Genomic DNA, 17343 nt, shown 5'->3' on the forward strand with positions numbered 1-17343 from the left:
TGACGTTGCCTGTATATGTGAACGCTACCATACAAAACGCTTTGTACAATGTTTTGATGCAACGCTGCTGGTCCGTGACGCGACGTTGATGTGACGTATAATGTGAATCGAGCTTAAGAAAGTGAAGTGAAGAAAACCTAACTGCAGACTTATTACGTGTTAGTGAAATTCGTAAATGACCCTTTGAGCATAAATGAAACGTAATGTTTTGAGTGGATCACAGAAGTGAACACAAGGTGAGAGGCAGGATGATTGAGCGAGAAAATGGAGAATCTGGAAACTATCTTCCTCACGATTCGTTGGAATGGCGTTCTTGAAAGTGTGGACAAAACAAGTAAACAGTTAAGAGGATATAAACATATTTGTCGCCATGATTCTTTTTGAGTCTCTAAAAACCTATCTTCATGAAATTAGATAAAAATTTAGTGAATAGGAATTAAAAGGTGTTTAGATTCAGGCTATAGATGTGAAAAAACGGGATTGAAAGCGAAATGTCGTGATGACAGTCCTGTATGCAGGCAGCAAGGTTCGCAAGACTGTTCACAAGTAACATATATACAGGCGTTCTTGTTTGCTGCACATGCAAAATGCGTTGTATCTGGAACTAAGTAAAATTAGGCGGCCCGTTTATTTTTTATAAAACTGTCCGTCTTGCAAGACGTGACGGATCTGAACAGGTGCTTTTCAGTAAAAGTAAAAAGTTCAAAGTGGAAGCATTACTTTCTGTTCTGGACTCTCTAATTCCTGAACGGACAAAACATTCATTATAAATCTGTTTTCCTTCTTCAGTGAATTGAAAATATTAAGTTTTGATGAAAATCTGGCGTATATATATATATATATATATATTGATTATGTTGACGTTTTAAAGTGGTGTATTTCTAAACAAAAAAGTGTCCTGGCTCTGTGATTTCGGTAGTAGCGATAGCAGTCTTCGTCGTCTTCACCATCGTCATCATCATCATCATCATCATAATTTCCGCAGAAATACTTACGGAATGTCAAAAGAAAATATTTGAATTCGAATCTAGATATAGAGGTTGTTGGGTCAGCGGAGTATATATAACTCATTATGAAATTGTTTAACTATGAATAAAAGTATGACTTTTTATAAATGCAAAAGTTTAGATAGTAATGCAAGTTGAGTACCAATCAATTGTATTAAAATATTAAATTTAAAGATGGTCCTGTAGTACCTAATAATGTTACTGATACATGGCCAGCATTATTATATTGACTGTATTTGAAAATCGTGGAAGTGCTCTGGCGCCGCATTGCCTCGAAAAATAGTACCCTGACACCGCCAGATTTCAAATACATCCCTGTATTTAAATGAATGTGAGCATCGCAAGCAATACATCGTTCTTGATGAAACTTGTAATACTCTCCTTGCACTGTACAGAAAAATAATTTGGAAAAAACTCGACATTTGTGCAATGGCCGACTGTGAGTTAGAAAGTTGAGGAGGCCAAGACATGACTGATCAGATGTTGTAATTTAATTTAATCACAAAAAAACATAATACTACAACACAAACACAAGAACACAAAAAAATACATCACACTAACATACGAAAACAAAAACACACAAAATTGCAACCTCATTCAAGAAATTAAATTACAACGTCGCATATAGAACAAATAACACTCTACAAAAACATCTCAACACACACACACAAACAAATACAACCACACAGGCGTATAAAAACTCAAATGTAACACCTGCAACAACTTCTACATAGGACAGACAGGCAGATCATTTCAAACACGTTACAAAGAACACATCACAGCCATAACAAAATTACAAAACACCTCCACATATGCAGAACACATCACAAATGCTAGCCACACCCACAGAGACATCAACACAGACATGGAAATACTACACATCCAACTAAAAAGCCAGAAACTAAACACACTAGAACAATATGAAATATACAGACACACGAAAACACACCCCAACGAAATTCTCAACACACAACTCAATTTCAGAACACACACACCCTTTGACTCTACATTATACCAGACGAACACACCCTCACAGGAAACAAAACAAGAGGCGCCAAGACCAACAACGACCAATTCTGAGGATGAACCATAAAAAAGTCGAAACATGTAAACAAGGTACGTTAGAATTTAACACAAGAAAGTCTTATCATACATATTCCATTTTTATGTTCAAATTCTTGTTTTTTAAGTGCAAGATCCATGTTATATTGTCCTGACGATTGTATTGACTAATTTTTGCTGTACAAAACATTTTAATGTCAAAGCACTGATTTTGTTGAAGGTACGTATAAATACAAGTTTATTCTATAGATAAATTATATTTTACTCCTGTGAGTGGTGGTGTCGGCAGGGCCCGGGGACCTGTAATGCTGTTAAGACGGTCATGGGGCAGTCGAATAGCAAATAGGGAACCGTCTGGTCTTCTTCATCACATGCGCAATTTACACCAATGTGATTCCCCTGACTAAATATGGCTTGAATTTTCCATGACCAGAAATGAATTGAGTATCGATGAAGTTGGCGTGAAAGAATTTACATTTGATTCTGCTAGTTACGGTGAGAAAGAATAGGATTCTTCTTGTACTCGTACTTCCAGTGAAACTTGATCCATCTCATCTGTCGTTGAATTCTGGGTTTGAAATATGACGGAGATGTCAGGTTTTCTTTTAATTTTATTAGCAGCATGTTCCATTAGTTTGCAGTAATACTATGCTTGGAATAGGCATTTAAATCAGATTACAATCCATTTATGTACATTCTTCGCTAGCTCATTAGCTCGCTCAGAGTCACCTCGAGCCCAATATTAAAACTGTTTTATAATATGATATTATGATATTTCTGGTTTCCACGGCTAGGGTATCGTATGTAAATTGTAGTAGTAGTTTGTTTAACGACGCTGTCAACTGCAGAAATTATTCTCCTTTCAAATTTAACATGAGAAAGTAATGACTGATTAATCTTACCTGGAGTCCTTTGTCGGGGATAGGTTTCTATAACGTGCCGTTATCTACGTGATGGACTTCCCAGTTTGATTTTCCTCCCGGAAAAACCATGCTAAGAATTTTATCGCCCTTTAAAATCCATCGTCCTCTGCCAGGTTTAAACCGACGAACCTCGAAAATCCACTAAACAGATTATGACAGCATTTGAGAACATGAGCTTCCCTCATATAGAGCCTATCCTTCTCTAAAGAAGCAGTTTCTAATGCGAAAGGATGTGGTGTTTTTTACTGCATACCGTTTTATCAAAATGTGTAACGTAGCCTATTGTTAAAAAATCTTGACAGATAGGCTCTAATCCAATTGTGAACACACAAGAATAGTTGAAATATAGTACATTGCGATAGGACTGACAATTTACCCTCCCCCCGCCGGGTCATTCCTTACATTCATAACTAATTAGAACCGTTTCGAAATTTATGGAGGACAATGCAATAGAGATTCTTGTCTCCTTCCAGGGTCGAGCCTACGCCCTTATGATCTGAAACTGGCCGTCCGTCTACTGCTAGTATATGGCTCATTGTTTTATGTAGACCTAAGTTTATAATACATACAAGGAAATCGCTTTTACAAAAACCGGTTCAGTAAGTTTCCTTGCCGTTATCAAAGCATTCGTCTTAATGCAGTTCGCAGTTAAGTAGTGCATAGTATATGTGGCGTTAGTGCTAGTAATGGAATCGGAAGCAAACCGTATGTGCATATATTGACAGTGACAAAAGCAATCAAATTATTTTATTAGCGTAAGTGAAAGACTGGCCGAGGAATTACAGAGTAAGAACGATTCATGGACCAATTCAGTGTACGTGAAATGACTGTCGGCGATATGTAGGTCGGAGCTTGATGCTAGCAACATACCTACGTAGGCTACAGATCGTGAAAGGGGTAGGTAAATGATCTTGTGGGCTCCTAGTGTTGCAAGCAGGAGGGCAGGTAAATGTACCTCTTACTTACTTAATCCAATAACAGAGCCATGTTTTATGCTGGTAATTTTCTCCTTAATTTCACGTAAATAAAAATGTCATTTTTATGACTGTGTTAAATAAAGTATCATTTTTTGTGACACACGTAAAGGAGTAGAGGTCATTCCAAGTGTTGGTGAGGACCTGGGACTTTATGGCCTTACAGTAGGCTATATCCCGTTATAAACCATGCTAGCAGTTGGATACGACAATGCATTTTAAAAGACGATCAAATCTTTAGCGTGTCTTTTTTTCCGAGAGGGGAGTAAATCTGGGAGATAGTCCACTGCTGTGGAGTAACGGTTAGCGCGTCTGGCCGTGAAACGAGTGAGTCCGAGTTCAAATCCTGGTTGGGGTTTTCCGGGATTTACCCTCTACCAATTGAAGCAGAATTGCTGGGTAACTTCCGGCGTTGCAATTCGGACTCATTTCACCATCATTAATTCACATATCATCCATACACTAGTCCAGGTTAAGTTCACGGTACGATGTGCTGTACAAGAACGCGGCCGTTCGGCTACCCAATCATTCACAGAATAGGAGTGGTAAGCACAATAAGCCTTAAGGTACGGTCACACGTCGCTACTTTTGCTGCGCAACTTTTGTACTGCAGCTGCAAAAGTTGCGTGTCGTGTTCACACGTAAGCCAAAAGTAGCGCGCTGCACGCTACTTTTCGTGCTGCGCAACCCGAGTGCAGCAAAAGTTGCAATTGGAGGTTGCGAGTCTGTTCACACACAAGGCGCTACTTTTGCAGCCGCAGTCATGCTGCAGGTTTCCATCTCCGTGTTGACTTCTCAATATACATTTTGTGGTTATGTTCGCATTATTAAGACACTCATGCGAAAGCGTACTTATCTATTATTTGCTTTTCTGTCCCAACTAGTATTCAGAAATTGGCATTATTTTTACTATAAAGCTTTTAAAAATGCCTATATACTTAAATGATAAACAACAGCATATTCACGTAATCAATGTTGGCAACCCTCCTGTTTGAAACTACGCTACAGAAAATTAAAAAAGTGAATTATATCGTCAGCAAATATTCTCAGAATGTGTTGTGCATTTAATAACTGTTACAAATAATTTATTTTCATCACATCTAACATTAAAATACATCCAAACAATAAAAGTATCATTGGCACATTTGGGTGGCAACACTGTTCGCAACCGCAGCAAAAGTTTCAACAAAACCGATATCAAAAATGCTGCGGCTGCAACCGTGAGAACCCTGTTCACACGTCGCTACTTTTAAGCTGCGCGCAGCATGGAAAAGTAGCGAGCAGCAGGTTCGGCAGGCGCTACTTTTCGGGTTGCATCGTTGTTCACACGTCGCAGTACGAGAGTTGCGCAGTTTTTTGTACTGCATCGCTGCAAAAGTAGCGACGTGTGACCGTACCTTTAGGCTGCAGTGCAAGCCTTCGGGTCCCTCCTCCGTACAACTAAAAAAAAAAAAAAAACTAAAAAAAAAAGCTGGGAGATATGTGTCGTGCATTATTAGGGCACGTAAAAGAACCCTGTGTCTGATAGAGGACTGAAGGCAACAGTTATTGGTCATTTCTGTGTCTATGTTAATAAACTACAGTTGAAGGCGTCTTTAAATAAAGTACCTACTACTGCTATAATTTTATTGTGTTATGGATGCTTAAAACGTCTTATTTTTTTTTTTACAAATTTCGAAATCTGCAAAAACATTATTGACTCTGACTTTGTACGATGATAAAGTACGGAGTAGAGATGGGTAAAAAAAAGCTGGAACAGTTTATTTGAAACTGTTTCACAATTGAAACTGTTTCGTATCAAAACAGTTTCGTGATATAACCTGTTTCAACTGTTCCAAAGAGTGCTACACTGCTCCATTGATAACTTCGACGTTCCACATGGTTCGAACAGATAAAGAGTTCAGTTTCTAAACAGTTTCCCTCTTCTTTGTTGTCTGCAAAGGCCATGTGTAGCGCTATCATTGACCTCCAATCGAAAGTAGGTATAATATCCATGTTCTACACGGCCTTCGTGCAACAGTAACCTATGCAGGATCGCGCAATTTAATTGTACGAATCAAATTCCCTAATAAATCTCCTAATTATTAGCTATCAATTGATGGAGAATATGTTCATGGTGCCCTGACATAGTGTTAATTATTAATATATCGCGAAAAATATCATCGGCTAATGTCATCGTTATTAAACTCTCCTATCGTTATATGCGTTATTTCTTATTTTTAATAAAATCGATTTATTTTGAATTGTTATTTACAGTACCCTTAACAGTAACCTACGAAAACTAGCTTTCGTTGTCATAATACACCGAACAGGTGATTTAAAGACGATTCAAGGGTCTTGAAACATGTTCCCGAAGCAGATGAGAGGTTGAAACAGTTGGCACTGATGTTGTAAACATATTCTTATGAAACTGTTTCTTTGAAACTGTTATTTTGGAACAGTTTCGTTCATGAAACAGTACAGTCGAAACTATTTCTTAAAAAGAACAGTTTATCCCATCTCTAGTACAGAGGTCTGTCACTGCACTTTCAACAAACTATAGCCTGACTCAAATTGATGAGTCAAAGTAACTTGAGACTTGAGATACAGACTGCATTGCTGAGAGAAGCAGAGATAGTGCTGGAGAATTAGGAGAAGGTTGTAAAGGAAAATGACCTGTATGAAACTGAACTGGGAGTGGAGCGAGCCCACCAGTCGTGCTTGCCCTTTCATTCCTCAGCTAGTCTTTCATTTACGCTATTAAAAGTATTGTAGGGTGACCAGATTTAAAGTTGACATGAATCAACATTTTATCTAAACATTCAGTATTACTTGTGTTGTTTATATAATGTCAGTGAGCAATAAGGTCCAGTTTTATTTACTTTAAAGTAATAAATACGAGTACTACACTGTTTACAATAACTAGGCTATAATAATTATGCAAGCACATAACAAAGTAGCATGGATACTTGGCTTAAGTCATTTTTGACAATTTGTTATATTGCAACTAGTCTGGATTAAATAGGTTAACTTACCTGTTTAAAAATATTTCAGGTTAATTGGACTTTACATCATATCCATGTCACTGTATTCTCAACTGTTTGCTTGCACGTTGCGTGGCCTTTGTGATGTGTCTTTCGTGCCGAAGTCGTAGCGGATCAGTTTATGTTTCTACGGAATATTACAATCGAGGAGCATAGTTAGAGTTGTCAGATGTATGGTTTTACCCGGAACAATACGGTTTTAGCTCTTTTTATTCCGCGTAAGGTGCGAGTCTTGAACCTACGCTAAATGTTTCATTTTCAAATTCCAAATCCCGCGCGCTGTACCTACGTCACATTTGCAGTGTGGTTGGCGGCATAGTAGTACGATGACAGTACCAGAAAAATTTATGTATTTTATAGATTAAACTGGTGCAAAAAAAAAAAAAAACGAAAAATATTGTATTCGTATTAAAGTTCTTGCTGAGCTTTTCCCCATTTACGGCAATTATTATTTTCAGTAATGGCTACAAAATGGAAGGATGAAAAAAAAAATAGAATACTGCATTTTGAATCTTGCTTACACTACTTTTAACACTTGAATATAAGTAATTGATTAACTAGCGGACATACTCGTGTTAATTATGTAAGTCTGTGCGGCTTACAGTTGTTTCAGTGCTTCATCACACCATCCTCAGAGTTACATAATTAACATTCTAGTTAATCAATTACTTAGAATACTGCAAATGCGCCTCGCACCTCACATGCGTTGGTTTAGAAAAACAAAGCTTTAATCTGCCAGGTAAAATAAATACTAGGCTACTACTGTACTACTATTACTACTACTTATCCTACAAATACAGCATCAAACATATAGAGGATTACAAACATAATAGACCTTCCTTCCCTCCATATTATATCTTGTTCAAAACGACGATTTAAATTTATTTTGCTTTTTATCTTTGACATTATTGCAGAAATCAATGTAATTGAAAACTGCTGATATAATTCATGCCAATTGGATATCTTTGAAAATTCCTAACATAATTCATGCCAATTAATTCGAGAAAATAAAATCATTTCAGATGTAGCAACAATAGAAAGTCGACAGAATTTTGGGAATTCAGCTTGTCTTCATTTTGCAGGAGAACAGAGAGTCAAGCAGTACCAGGATCTGGAGGATAGCAGAGGCGTTAACAGCATGTCGTATCCCATGAGATCGTTGCCTCTGCGTGAAGACGATATAGAAAACAAGCCCAACAGTCCGCCATTAGCTGGTCCTGAGATCGATGATTTGGACCCGGCAGATTCTGGCATAGATGATGGTTTGCTGCCACCTAGAAGACCCGATGGTAGACCCGCCAGTCGGCCTGGTAGCAGACCAGGAAGTCGACGTCCATCCAATACTCCTTTTCCTATTTATCCAGGAAATGGCGAATTTCCGCGAGAGCCAGGATTGGAGCCAGTATGTATACCATTCTTGTCATATTCCATAGCTGGTACTAGTACTAACATTTGTCTTTAGAAACGAGATTTTATGCAAATACTCGTGTGAAATTTGATTAATTATATTAATGGTGGGCCTAGTGTTGGACTTGAACAAGTGATCAGTTTAGATTTTTCAGCTTTGCTTTCCACATCACTGTGATCTAATTTCGAACTACTCGTTATCTTAGGTTTCCCAATTTTGATCACATTCAGAAGGTGATATAATGTCATCAAACAACATAAGGAAACAGAACAAAACCAGATAACTGTCAAAACAACATGCTAAGAATTATAGACGGAGGAGTAAATTTTACTCCCATAATGTGATAATAGAATTAAGAACTACAACTGACAGAAGAACATACCGGTAACATTCAAATCATCCATGTACGTGAAAGTTGGAATTAAATAACAGAAACATCTATGGTATCGAATAAATAGAACAAAAGCACAAAATTTCAGGAAAGCAGAACTAAAACATTTCTACCAAGAGAAAAGTATTGTCCGAAAGTGCCTCAAATAAATGTCTCCAATTACATAGACGTTCAAACTGAAACCTCATTACCGGAAAACTTTTTTTAAATCAAATATACCGGTATCCCAGATCAGATTTCATAAACATCTGTATAAATATGTAATAAACAATGCCGTAAAGAATTGTGGTTGAGTGTATATAGAGGGAATCACTACTTAGCCACAGAGATGGAGCTGGGACTGGTGTCTATAGTGTGGACTTATTACAGAAGTCTGCTTGTCACTTGCTGTGGAATGAAACTCTCAAATAATGTCTGACATAACACAGATTTTAACATTCCCAAGCAATTAAAGAAAATATTTTGTTAATCAACTTCAATTCTGCAATATACGTAATAAATAACTCTAAAATAAAAGCCTATTCGATAGAAGAAATCAGAAATGCTATATTTTTACAAGCAGAAGGAAAAATCATCATATTCCTGTGATTCCATGATGGACTGAAGAGGCTGACTATAAGGTACAGTACCAGTATTAATGAATTAAGGAGAAATGATACTAAAGTGGCTAGAATGTTCGGGGAATTTAGAAGAGAAATTCAAAAGAATCATATTAGAGAGAATCTGTCAGCAAACAAATATGAACGCAGAGAAAAAGAAAATATAATACTAATGCTACAGACAAATCGAAAATCTGCCATATAACATTTTTAAACTGGAAACTAGTTACGTTTACCTTAATGAACGTCTAAACAGAATTTGACTTTTGAAAAATAAATTATGTATTAACCACAAGAAATGTAACCATGAATAAAATCACTTACTGCAGTACAGAAAATCTGCAGTCACTTCCAGTATTATTCTATTTACTGTAGTTTAATTTGATTTAAATGTTGAAGCACCAGTACTTATTTAGCCAGTCAGTTGGGTTGATCATTAGTCAGTCTGTTAGTTTTACTTGTGTGTTATTCGAATAGAATATAATTTAAAGTGTGACGTTAATTCACTGTGGGGTTTAGAAAGAAGTGTTTCTGTACTGTTGTGATCCCTTTGAGAAAGATGCCTCATTATTATTAAAATTTTAAGGCCTGTGCAAAATTGGACGTGTAAAGCAAAACTCTGCATTAAACATTATGGGTGCTATTCATAGACATTTAGCTAGCTTGCGCTACGAGCGTGCTAAACTAGCCCCGGCTATCGACTGGTTCCTTGTACGGGACTCATATCATATCATATCGCTAACACTGGTTTATGAATACGAAAAATGTTAGTTTGCTGATTGATCATCTACCGGAAGCCCGCGCTAAGAATGTCTAAGAATATGGCCCTACATGACTGACTAATTTACAGTTACAGAAAACAGCTGATAAGGGAAAAGTAAACACAACTAATACCATATATCAGAGTTAACCAGGAGTTTCACCAGGTGACTTCATCAATAGAAACTGAAATACAGAATATATAAATTAATCTCTCTATCATGTAAAAAGAAAAGGCTTATTTAGAAACCGTCGTATAAAATTTTAAGCTCTGAAAGTGAAGAAAATAAACCAAATACGGAAACGCAGACATTTGCTCGAACATAGCAAGAGTAATCTACATACATACGGTATGTAATCTTTTCTTCCTCTAAACGGATCCTATAAAATAAGTGAAATGAATGTAAAGTTAGCAACAGAGTAACAGCATGATTAGAAGGCAGAAGTTCTAGTGACTTCTCATTCAAAGCCAAGAGAAACACTGGAAGACTCAATTATTCAAAAAGTGAAACACTTTTTATAACAGTGGTTACGTTAGTTAAGTCATGCTAGATAAGAAGGATATTATGTCCTTGTAAATAGAAGATAACGTCAGTGTCCGTAGTCAGAAGTGACTGATTCTGAGTAGTCCGAAAGAAATATATGACCTGATAGAAAGTAACCCCCGCCCCCAGAAAAAAAATAGGATTTGAAAAGTAGTCTTCGTCTCTGTCTTGCCTCTGAAAGACTTTGTCTTGGCTGGTGAATATGATATACGGTATATTCTGTTCTTCACAGTTTTACAGAGATGATATTAGATGATCTCATTTCTTTTAATTAAAAATTATGCATAGTAGGAATACTTATGTCTGCCTCCAACTGCACGGTGTCGTTCAGATTAATGCATAAAGATAAAATATCTGGGTACTGATCAGTCAAAGAAGCAGATAATGTAAGAAACCGGACAAGGAAATGATAGGAAATATTACATTTGAATAATGGATGCCACTTAGTAGGTGTTATTTTGAAGCACTTACAGAAAGTATTGACTATGGCACTTCCTCTGAACAATGCATAACAGTAAAAGGTACATTCTTTAATTCTATAGCAATGGGCTTCTACAGTTATCTAAGGGTACATGAGGCTGTTATTGATTTGAAATATTAAGAAATCTACTCTTTTAGTATGCAGACGAAGGTGATCCTTTATATTGGAACAACAATAAAAGAAGTATATTCATTTGCAATCTGTTACAGAGATCAAGAAGTGCTCGAGCACATAAGTATTATTTTAATTTCTGAATGTTTGGGACATAATACCGTACCATAATTGTGCATTTGTTTCAAAGAAAACTGATCTGATTTCATTGCTCAAGAGCAATATTATGCCAAGGTTACTACTTTTCTGATGGGTCATCTGTACAATATCAGAACAGGAAAAATTTCTTCAGCCTGTCAGGAAGGCACTTGTGAATAGGGAGGCGCTAATCTCGACCTAGATGGAGGTGAGTGTTTATATGCACGCTGGTATTCTGCAGAAGTAAACCGATCTTTTATTATACCTTATTTTGAATTTACTTTCCTTTCCAAAATTCAGTTTGGCTGCAACCAGACTCATTATAATTTTAAACCAATAACAGTACGGTGCTATCTGTGATAATTAAAGACTTTTATATTTTCTATTCTTGCATACTAGGAAATGTGGCATGTAAGTATCATCTTTACATGTACAACTTAATGTTATTTTTCTTGTGTGTTTGATTGTTTTTTTTTTTTTCATTGTGTCACTGGTATCTAGTTAGTTCGACAAATTAAACTGTTGACTTGATTGAACATTTCTGTTGTCTGTTACAATGATATTTTTCAGACATGAAGATCATCCTCTTGAAATCTCTTAAGTGTTACTGTCATGTAGCACAAGAGGACAATTTAGAAAATAAATCGCTTTATGTCATATTTTTTGCCACAGTGAATCATATACAATATGTGAAGCTGGGTGTGAAGGGCAGTGGCGGCCAGTGAGGCATTCTGATGGTGGTTCCAAAAATGAAAAAAGATTGTACGCAAATTACCCTAGTGAAATTGATAATTGCAGCTCACGTTTACATTATGTTAAATAAAACATTAATTACACCAGCTATTTTACCAGGTGTACAGTTAATAATGCAGCTAGTAACAGTTACAATAACATTTCCGAAACTAATAACGAAATTTACAGATATAGATAATGCAAAACTTTCACAGTATTGTTAGTCAAATACAAATAACTTTTATAACTAGTAAAATTACTGGCAAAACACGAGAGAAACAGTGATATAGCTAGATAATAAACGAACACGTTTGCACTTTATTTAACAGGCCGATGAATCCAAGGCAGCGGCCTGAATAACACATGTTCATGTCCTGCACAGATCTCATGTATTGTTAACAGAAGCATCAATGCTATAGCAACAGTGTAGCGATATTTAGTTGCCGCAAAATAAAACGAATATTACACAACATTAACAAACAGTTTTACATAATATGAAAAAATATTTATCTTTCTAAAAAGAACCATGACTATCTCTGCATTAAATATGGTTAAATGGATAATACTTTACACATTCAAATCCAAGTTATGTGCTTTAGTTTTGAATTGGCAAATTACATTAACATTTGGCGCGGAACTTTAACTTGTGTTTTCGTGCAAGTCTGCTGTTGATGGTTCCTGCCTAACGTCTCCAACAACCCTGCCATCTAGCGAAATTTCTGCATTACTGTGCTCTAGCGGGCGGAATATTAACTACTGAGTCAAATCGAATTCGGCTCAGTGTCTGCCATAAGAAACGTATATAAACTAGAATCAGTAGCCTTTTGTACAGTGTTATATGGACGTAGGTAGTGCCACACTGAAGTGGCTCGAACGTTCAGAGAAACGCTGCAAGAGTGCGTCCTGATCTGTGTGCGTGCTCGTTCAGATGAAATACGAATAAAATGTGTAGAAATAAACTATTACAACTGCTTTTTAGGATATTATTTTTTGTTTCTTTCGTTGGTGGTGCCATGGCAGACTGGCACTACCCCAAAAGCCGCCCCTGGTGAAGGGTGTATGAGAGCTTGATCTGCTCTTCAGAGTAACAGTATTGTGAAGAATAGCCTTTTATTGGAAGCTCCTTAGAAAATCTATTGAACAGAGGGAAAACAGAATTCTTATTATGGAACATTCAGGAGTTTTATTTGAACTATTTTCTATTGCAGCAAATATGTCAGAAAAACACGACGTTACGAAGTTGGAACCTGGCATCGTAATCACAGCAAGAGAGAATTTGTTTTGGAGTCATTGATTCTTTCAGTTCACTCACCGGCTTTTAGACACATTTATTGTAATGGATGTAATTCAGAAAGTTACTCCACTTTTTTCATCCCTTTGAAATTAAGGATATATTCCATATAAAAATAATTTTAGACTTTCAAGTGTAGGTTAAGACATACCGGTGATACCTCCCACGTTCCTTAACTACTTCCTGGTTCTGTGATCAGTTTCTTAATGTCTAAGAGCCATGTACTCTGTTGACTAGCAAGAAATAACGGATCACGAGATAGGGGACTCTGAAAATGGAACCTATAAATAGTTCCGAAACATTGCAGATATTAAGTCTCAATACACAATTGGAAGTCAAAATTCTTCTTCAGAATACAGTAAAATCACCTGAAAAATCTCATTTAAAATTTAGATATTGTAAATTTGAGTTCACGTTCAATATTGTGTAAAAGGAATCTCAGTTTCTTAATTAATTGATTAACTAGCGGACTTACTCGTGTTAATTATGTAAGATTTATCCGGCTTACAGTGTTTCAGTGCTTCACGCACAATCCTCAGAGCCTACTAGATCTCGGCATCATCTCGAACTTCTCTGCCTGTTATGTGGGTGTGTTTGATTGTTGAAAGGTGTTGAAGAGTGGAGTCAAATAGTGTGTATACTGAAATTGATGTGTGTGTTGAGAATTTGATCGGGATGTGTTTTAGTCTCAGTTTCTTGTTGTCTATGTTAATTGGAAGTGATGAAATTTGATACTGTTGCTGGATTTTATTTGCTTTAGAATATGAAAATGAGAATATTGACCTTTGTGAAGTAGTCTATTACGTAGTGTTTGCCTAATGTGAATTGAAATGAAAGTGACAGCTACATTTAAACCTTGCCACAGTGGGGTGACAGTACGATAAAAGGCTTATTATGTGGAACACCAGTTGAAATAAAATGCAAAATATTTGTGAACTTCTTTAATCCTAAAGAAAGTGAAATATCTCTTTCAGCTACAATTAATAGGTAGTTGTGAAGAAATAGTGTAGTCTGGATTCCTCTAAGGAAGAGACAACCTATTTGCATTTCTAACTACGGTACTGAATGTAGAATGCGATAAAAGCTAATTCAGAGAAATCATGTAATTGTGTTTGTATTGCACGAATTGTATGGTTTTTAGTGCAAAAGCTAATTATAATAAATTGTTTCTTGGTATTTACATATGTTTTCATAAATAGGATTGTTTGGGAGTAATTTAATAACAAATCAGCATATTCTTGTCTTTCCTTAAATAAAGTGAGAATTACACGTGGAAACGTTCATTACTACTACTGCATTTCCAAACAACTTATTAGAAAGGGGAAGTAATTTTCTTGCAGTGGGAGAGATTAGAGAAGGAACTGTAACCACATCAGTATTAGGTATATTTGAGAATTATTTGTAGCATTTAATTCTCACGAAAAATGTAAGTTGTAGTTTAGTCACTGAATATTACAAAAGGGGTGTTGTAACTGTACACTAGATTCACGATCATCTCTTACCAGTAGGTCTACAAAGAATCTTGCTTAATTCCCTTACATCCTCCAAGTAAAATTCTCGTTGTGATTGCCTTCTTCAACTACGTTGGAGATAAGCCTATTTGATAAAATATTTGTACTACTAACTACTGTCTTCACCAGACAAATGAAACCTAGCGAGGAAACTATTAATGAGTCCATGTCGAAACTTCTCCTTAAACTGCCTTGTTAGATCTCCATAAAATTATAGAAAAATACAACAAAAAAAAAAGCTACCATACTAATTGCAAGATTGAAAAATTAAAGCTCCTGACCTCGAGTAGATAGTGCTTGCCCATCTAGTAAAGTCCACTGAGTGCTCGATCTTATCTCGCATGTCACCTGACGGAAGATGGAAACCTTCCAAGTATGCCCTGCTGCTTCTTAATGCAATATTTCGAGCAAGTTTTCATACCCTTATAATTAGTGTGGGGGTGTTTCCATATGAGCTTACTAACAGTTTCTTATAGATATAGACTTTCCCTTGGAATAATAACCATAGGTAGTTCGTACCAAAGCAGTAGAGTTCAGTTATGTACAGCGAGGAGTATAGAGGTCACCCGCGCCTCGCCCTGCTGCCACTCACTACAGACGATATGCAGTTTACATAAACAACGCATAATGGCATCCTGTGGATCTGTGTAGAGTCGTGAATAGTTTGAAGAATATTGTTAATTTATATTAATATTTTAAGTTCTGAAAGTCCAGGATAACAAAGAGGGTTTGAAATTGAACAGGGTTACATCAGTTGCTTGTCTATGCTGATGACGTGAATATATTAGAAGAAAATCCACAAACGATTAGAGAAAACACGGGAATTTTACTTGAAGCAAGTAAAGAAATAGGTTTGGAACTAAATCCCGAAAAGACAAAGTATATGATTATGTCTCGTGACGAGAATATTGTACGAAATGGAAATATAAAAATTTGGAAATTTATCTTTTGAAGAGGTGGAAAAATTCAAATACCTGGGAGCGACAGTGACAAATATAAATGATGCTCGGAAGGAAATTAAACACAGAATAAATATGGGAAATGCCTGTTATTATTCGGGTAAGAAGCTTTTATCATCCAGTCTCCTGTCAAAAAATCTGAAAGTTAGAATTTATAAAACAATTATATTACCGGTTGTTTTTTTACGGTTGTGAAACTTGGACTCTCACTTTGAGAGAGAAACATAGGTTAAGGGCATTTGAGACTAAGGTGCTTAGGAAAATATTTGGGGCTAAGAGGGATGAAGTTACAGGAGAATGGAGAAAGTTACACAACACAGAACTGCACGCATTGTATTCTTCACCTGACATAATTAGGAACATTAAATCCAGACATTTGCGATGGGCAGGGCATGTAGCACATATGGGCGAATCCAGAAATGCATATAGAGTGTTAGTTGGGAGACGGGAGGGAAAAAGACCTTTGGGGAGGCCGAGACGTAGATGGGAAGATAATATTAAAATGCATTTGAGGGAGGTGGGATATGATGATAGAGACTGGATTAATCTTGCTCAGGATAGGGACCAATGGCGAGCTTATGTGAGGGTGGCAGTGAACCTCCGGGTTCCTTAAAAGCCAGTAAGTAAGTGAGTGAGTGAGTGAGTGAGTGAGTGAGTGAGTGAGTGAGTATTTTAAGTTCTGAACAAAGTGAGCTATTTTGTTATTATTGTATTATTTACGTAATGTGAATATTATGCATGATTCCAAAAAAGTAAACTCATCTGTTATTAAATAATTATGCAAAAGGATTGTGTAACACGTTTATTCTTTCCCGGATTACTCTTCGTTAAATGTTGACTTCTCGTGCTGCTATGCATTCGGTTGCGTTACAGTCCAAGTTCAACATCAGAATTACAAAATGAACTTCCTATGTGCCACATACGAGATACACTATTAGATTCACAAAGTAGTTGTTCACCTGATGATAGTAAGATATACTGTATCATATTTCAAATTTGCTCCAGTAACGTCTTGTGACATAGAACGAATATTTTCAGAGTACAAATACTGTTTTTTTTTTCTGAACATAAAAGGAGTATTTCTTTTGATAAAATGAAAATGTTTATTGTTATTTATTATAATGAGGCTAGAATCATAATTGTATACTTTGTATGTTATTTTTATATGTATGAGTAAATTATTTTAGTTTTGGAGTAGCAAAATTTATAATTACAAATTATTGTTCTTTTGAATATTATTCATTTATTATTTCTTGTTCTAAGGCTGTGGACGATTGGAGCACATGTTTGGTTACCACCCGGCTGTACATGTTTATCATTCTGGTTCACTGACATTGAGAGCTGCATTATTACTTTTCATTTGGTAGAGATATAGTCCAAGCTCACACAACTTCACAGTTTTGATACCAACTTCCTAGCTCTGGTCATA

At 36.2% G+C, this 17343-nt stretch overlaps 1 protein-coding gene across 8 annotated transcripts in view; it reads left to right on the forward strand.

Moving 5' to 3' along the window:
• The window catches only part of LOC138707424 (ninjurin-A-like), a 38023-nt gene that overhangs the window by 12370 nt on the left and 8310 nt on the right, over positions 1–17343 (forward strand). For 5 of the 8 annotated variants that reach the window (XM_069836828.1, XM_069836822.1, XM_069836825.1 and 2 more), the window contains one exon: positions 8072–8391. In XM_069836828.1, the coding sequence (XP_069692929.1) occupies positions 8128–8391 (264 nt within the window). In that variant the 5' untranslated portion in view covers positions 8072–8127. Of the gene's footprint in view, positions 1–3597; positions 3938–8071; positions 8392–17343 lie in introns of those variants that run through there. The other 3 variants (XR_011334232.1, XM_069836821.1, XM_069836827.1) reach the window with 2 other exon arrangements.

The sequence above is a fragment of the Periplaneta americana genome, chromosome 10, assembly GCF_040183065.1.
Source record: "Periplaneta americana isolate PAMFEO1 chromosome 10, P.americana_PAMFEO1_priV1, whole genome shotgun sequence".
Taxonomy (NCBI): Eukaryota; Metazoa; Arthropoda; class Insecta; order Blattodea; family Blattidae; genus Periplaneta; species Periplaneta americana.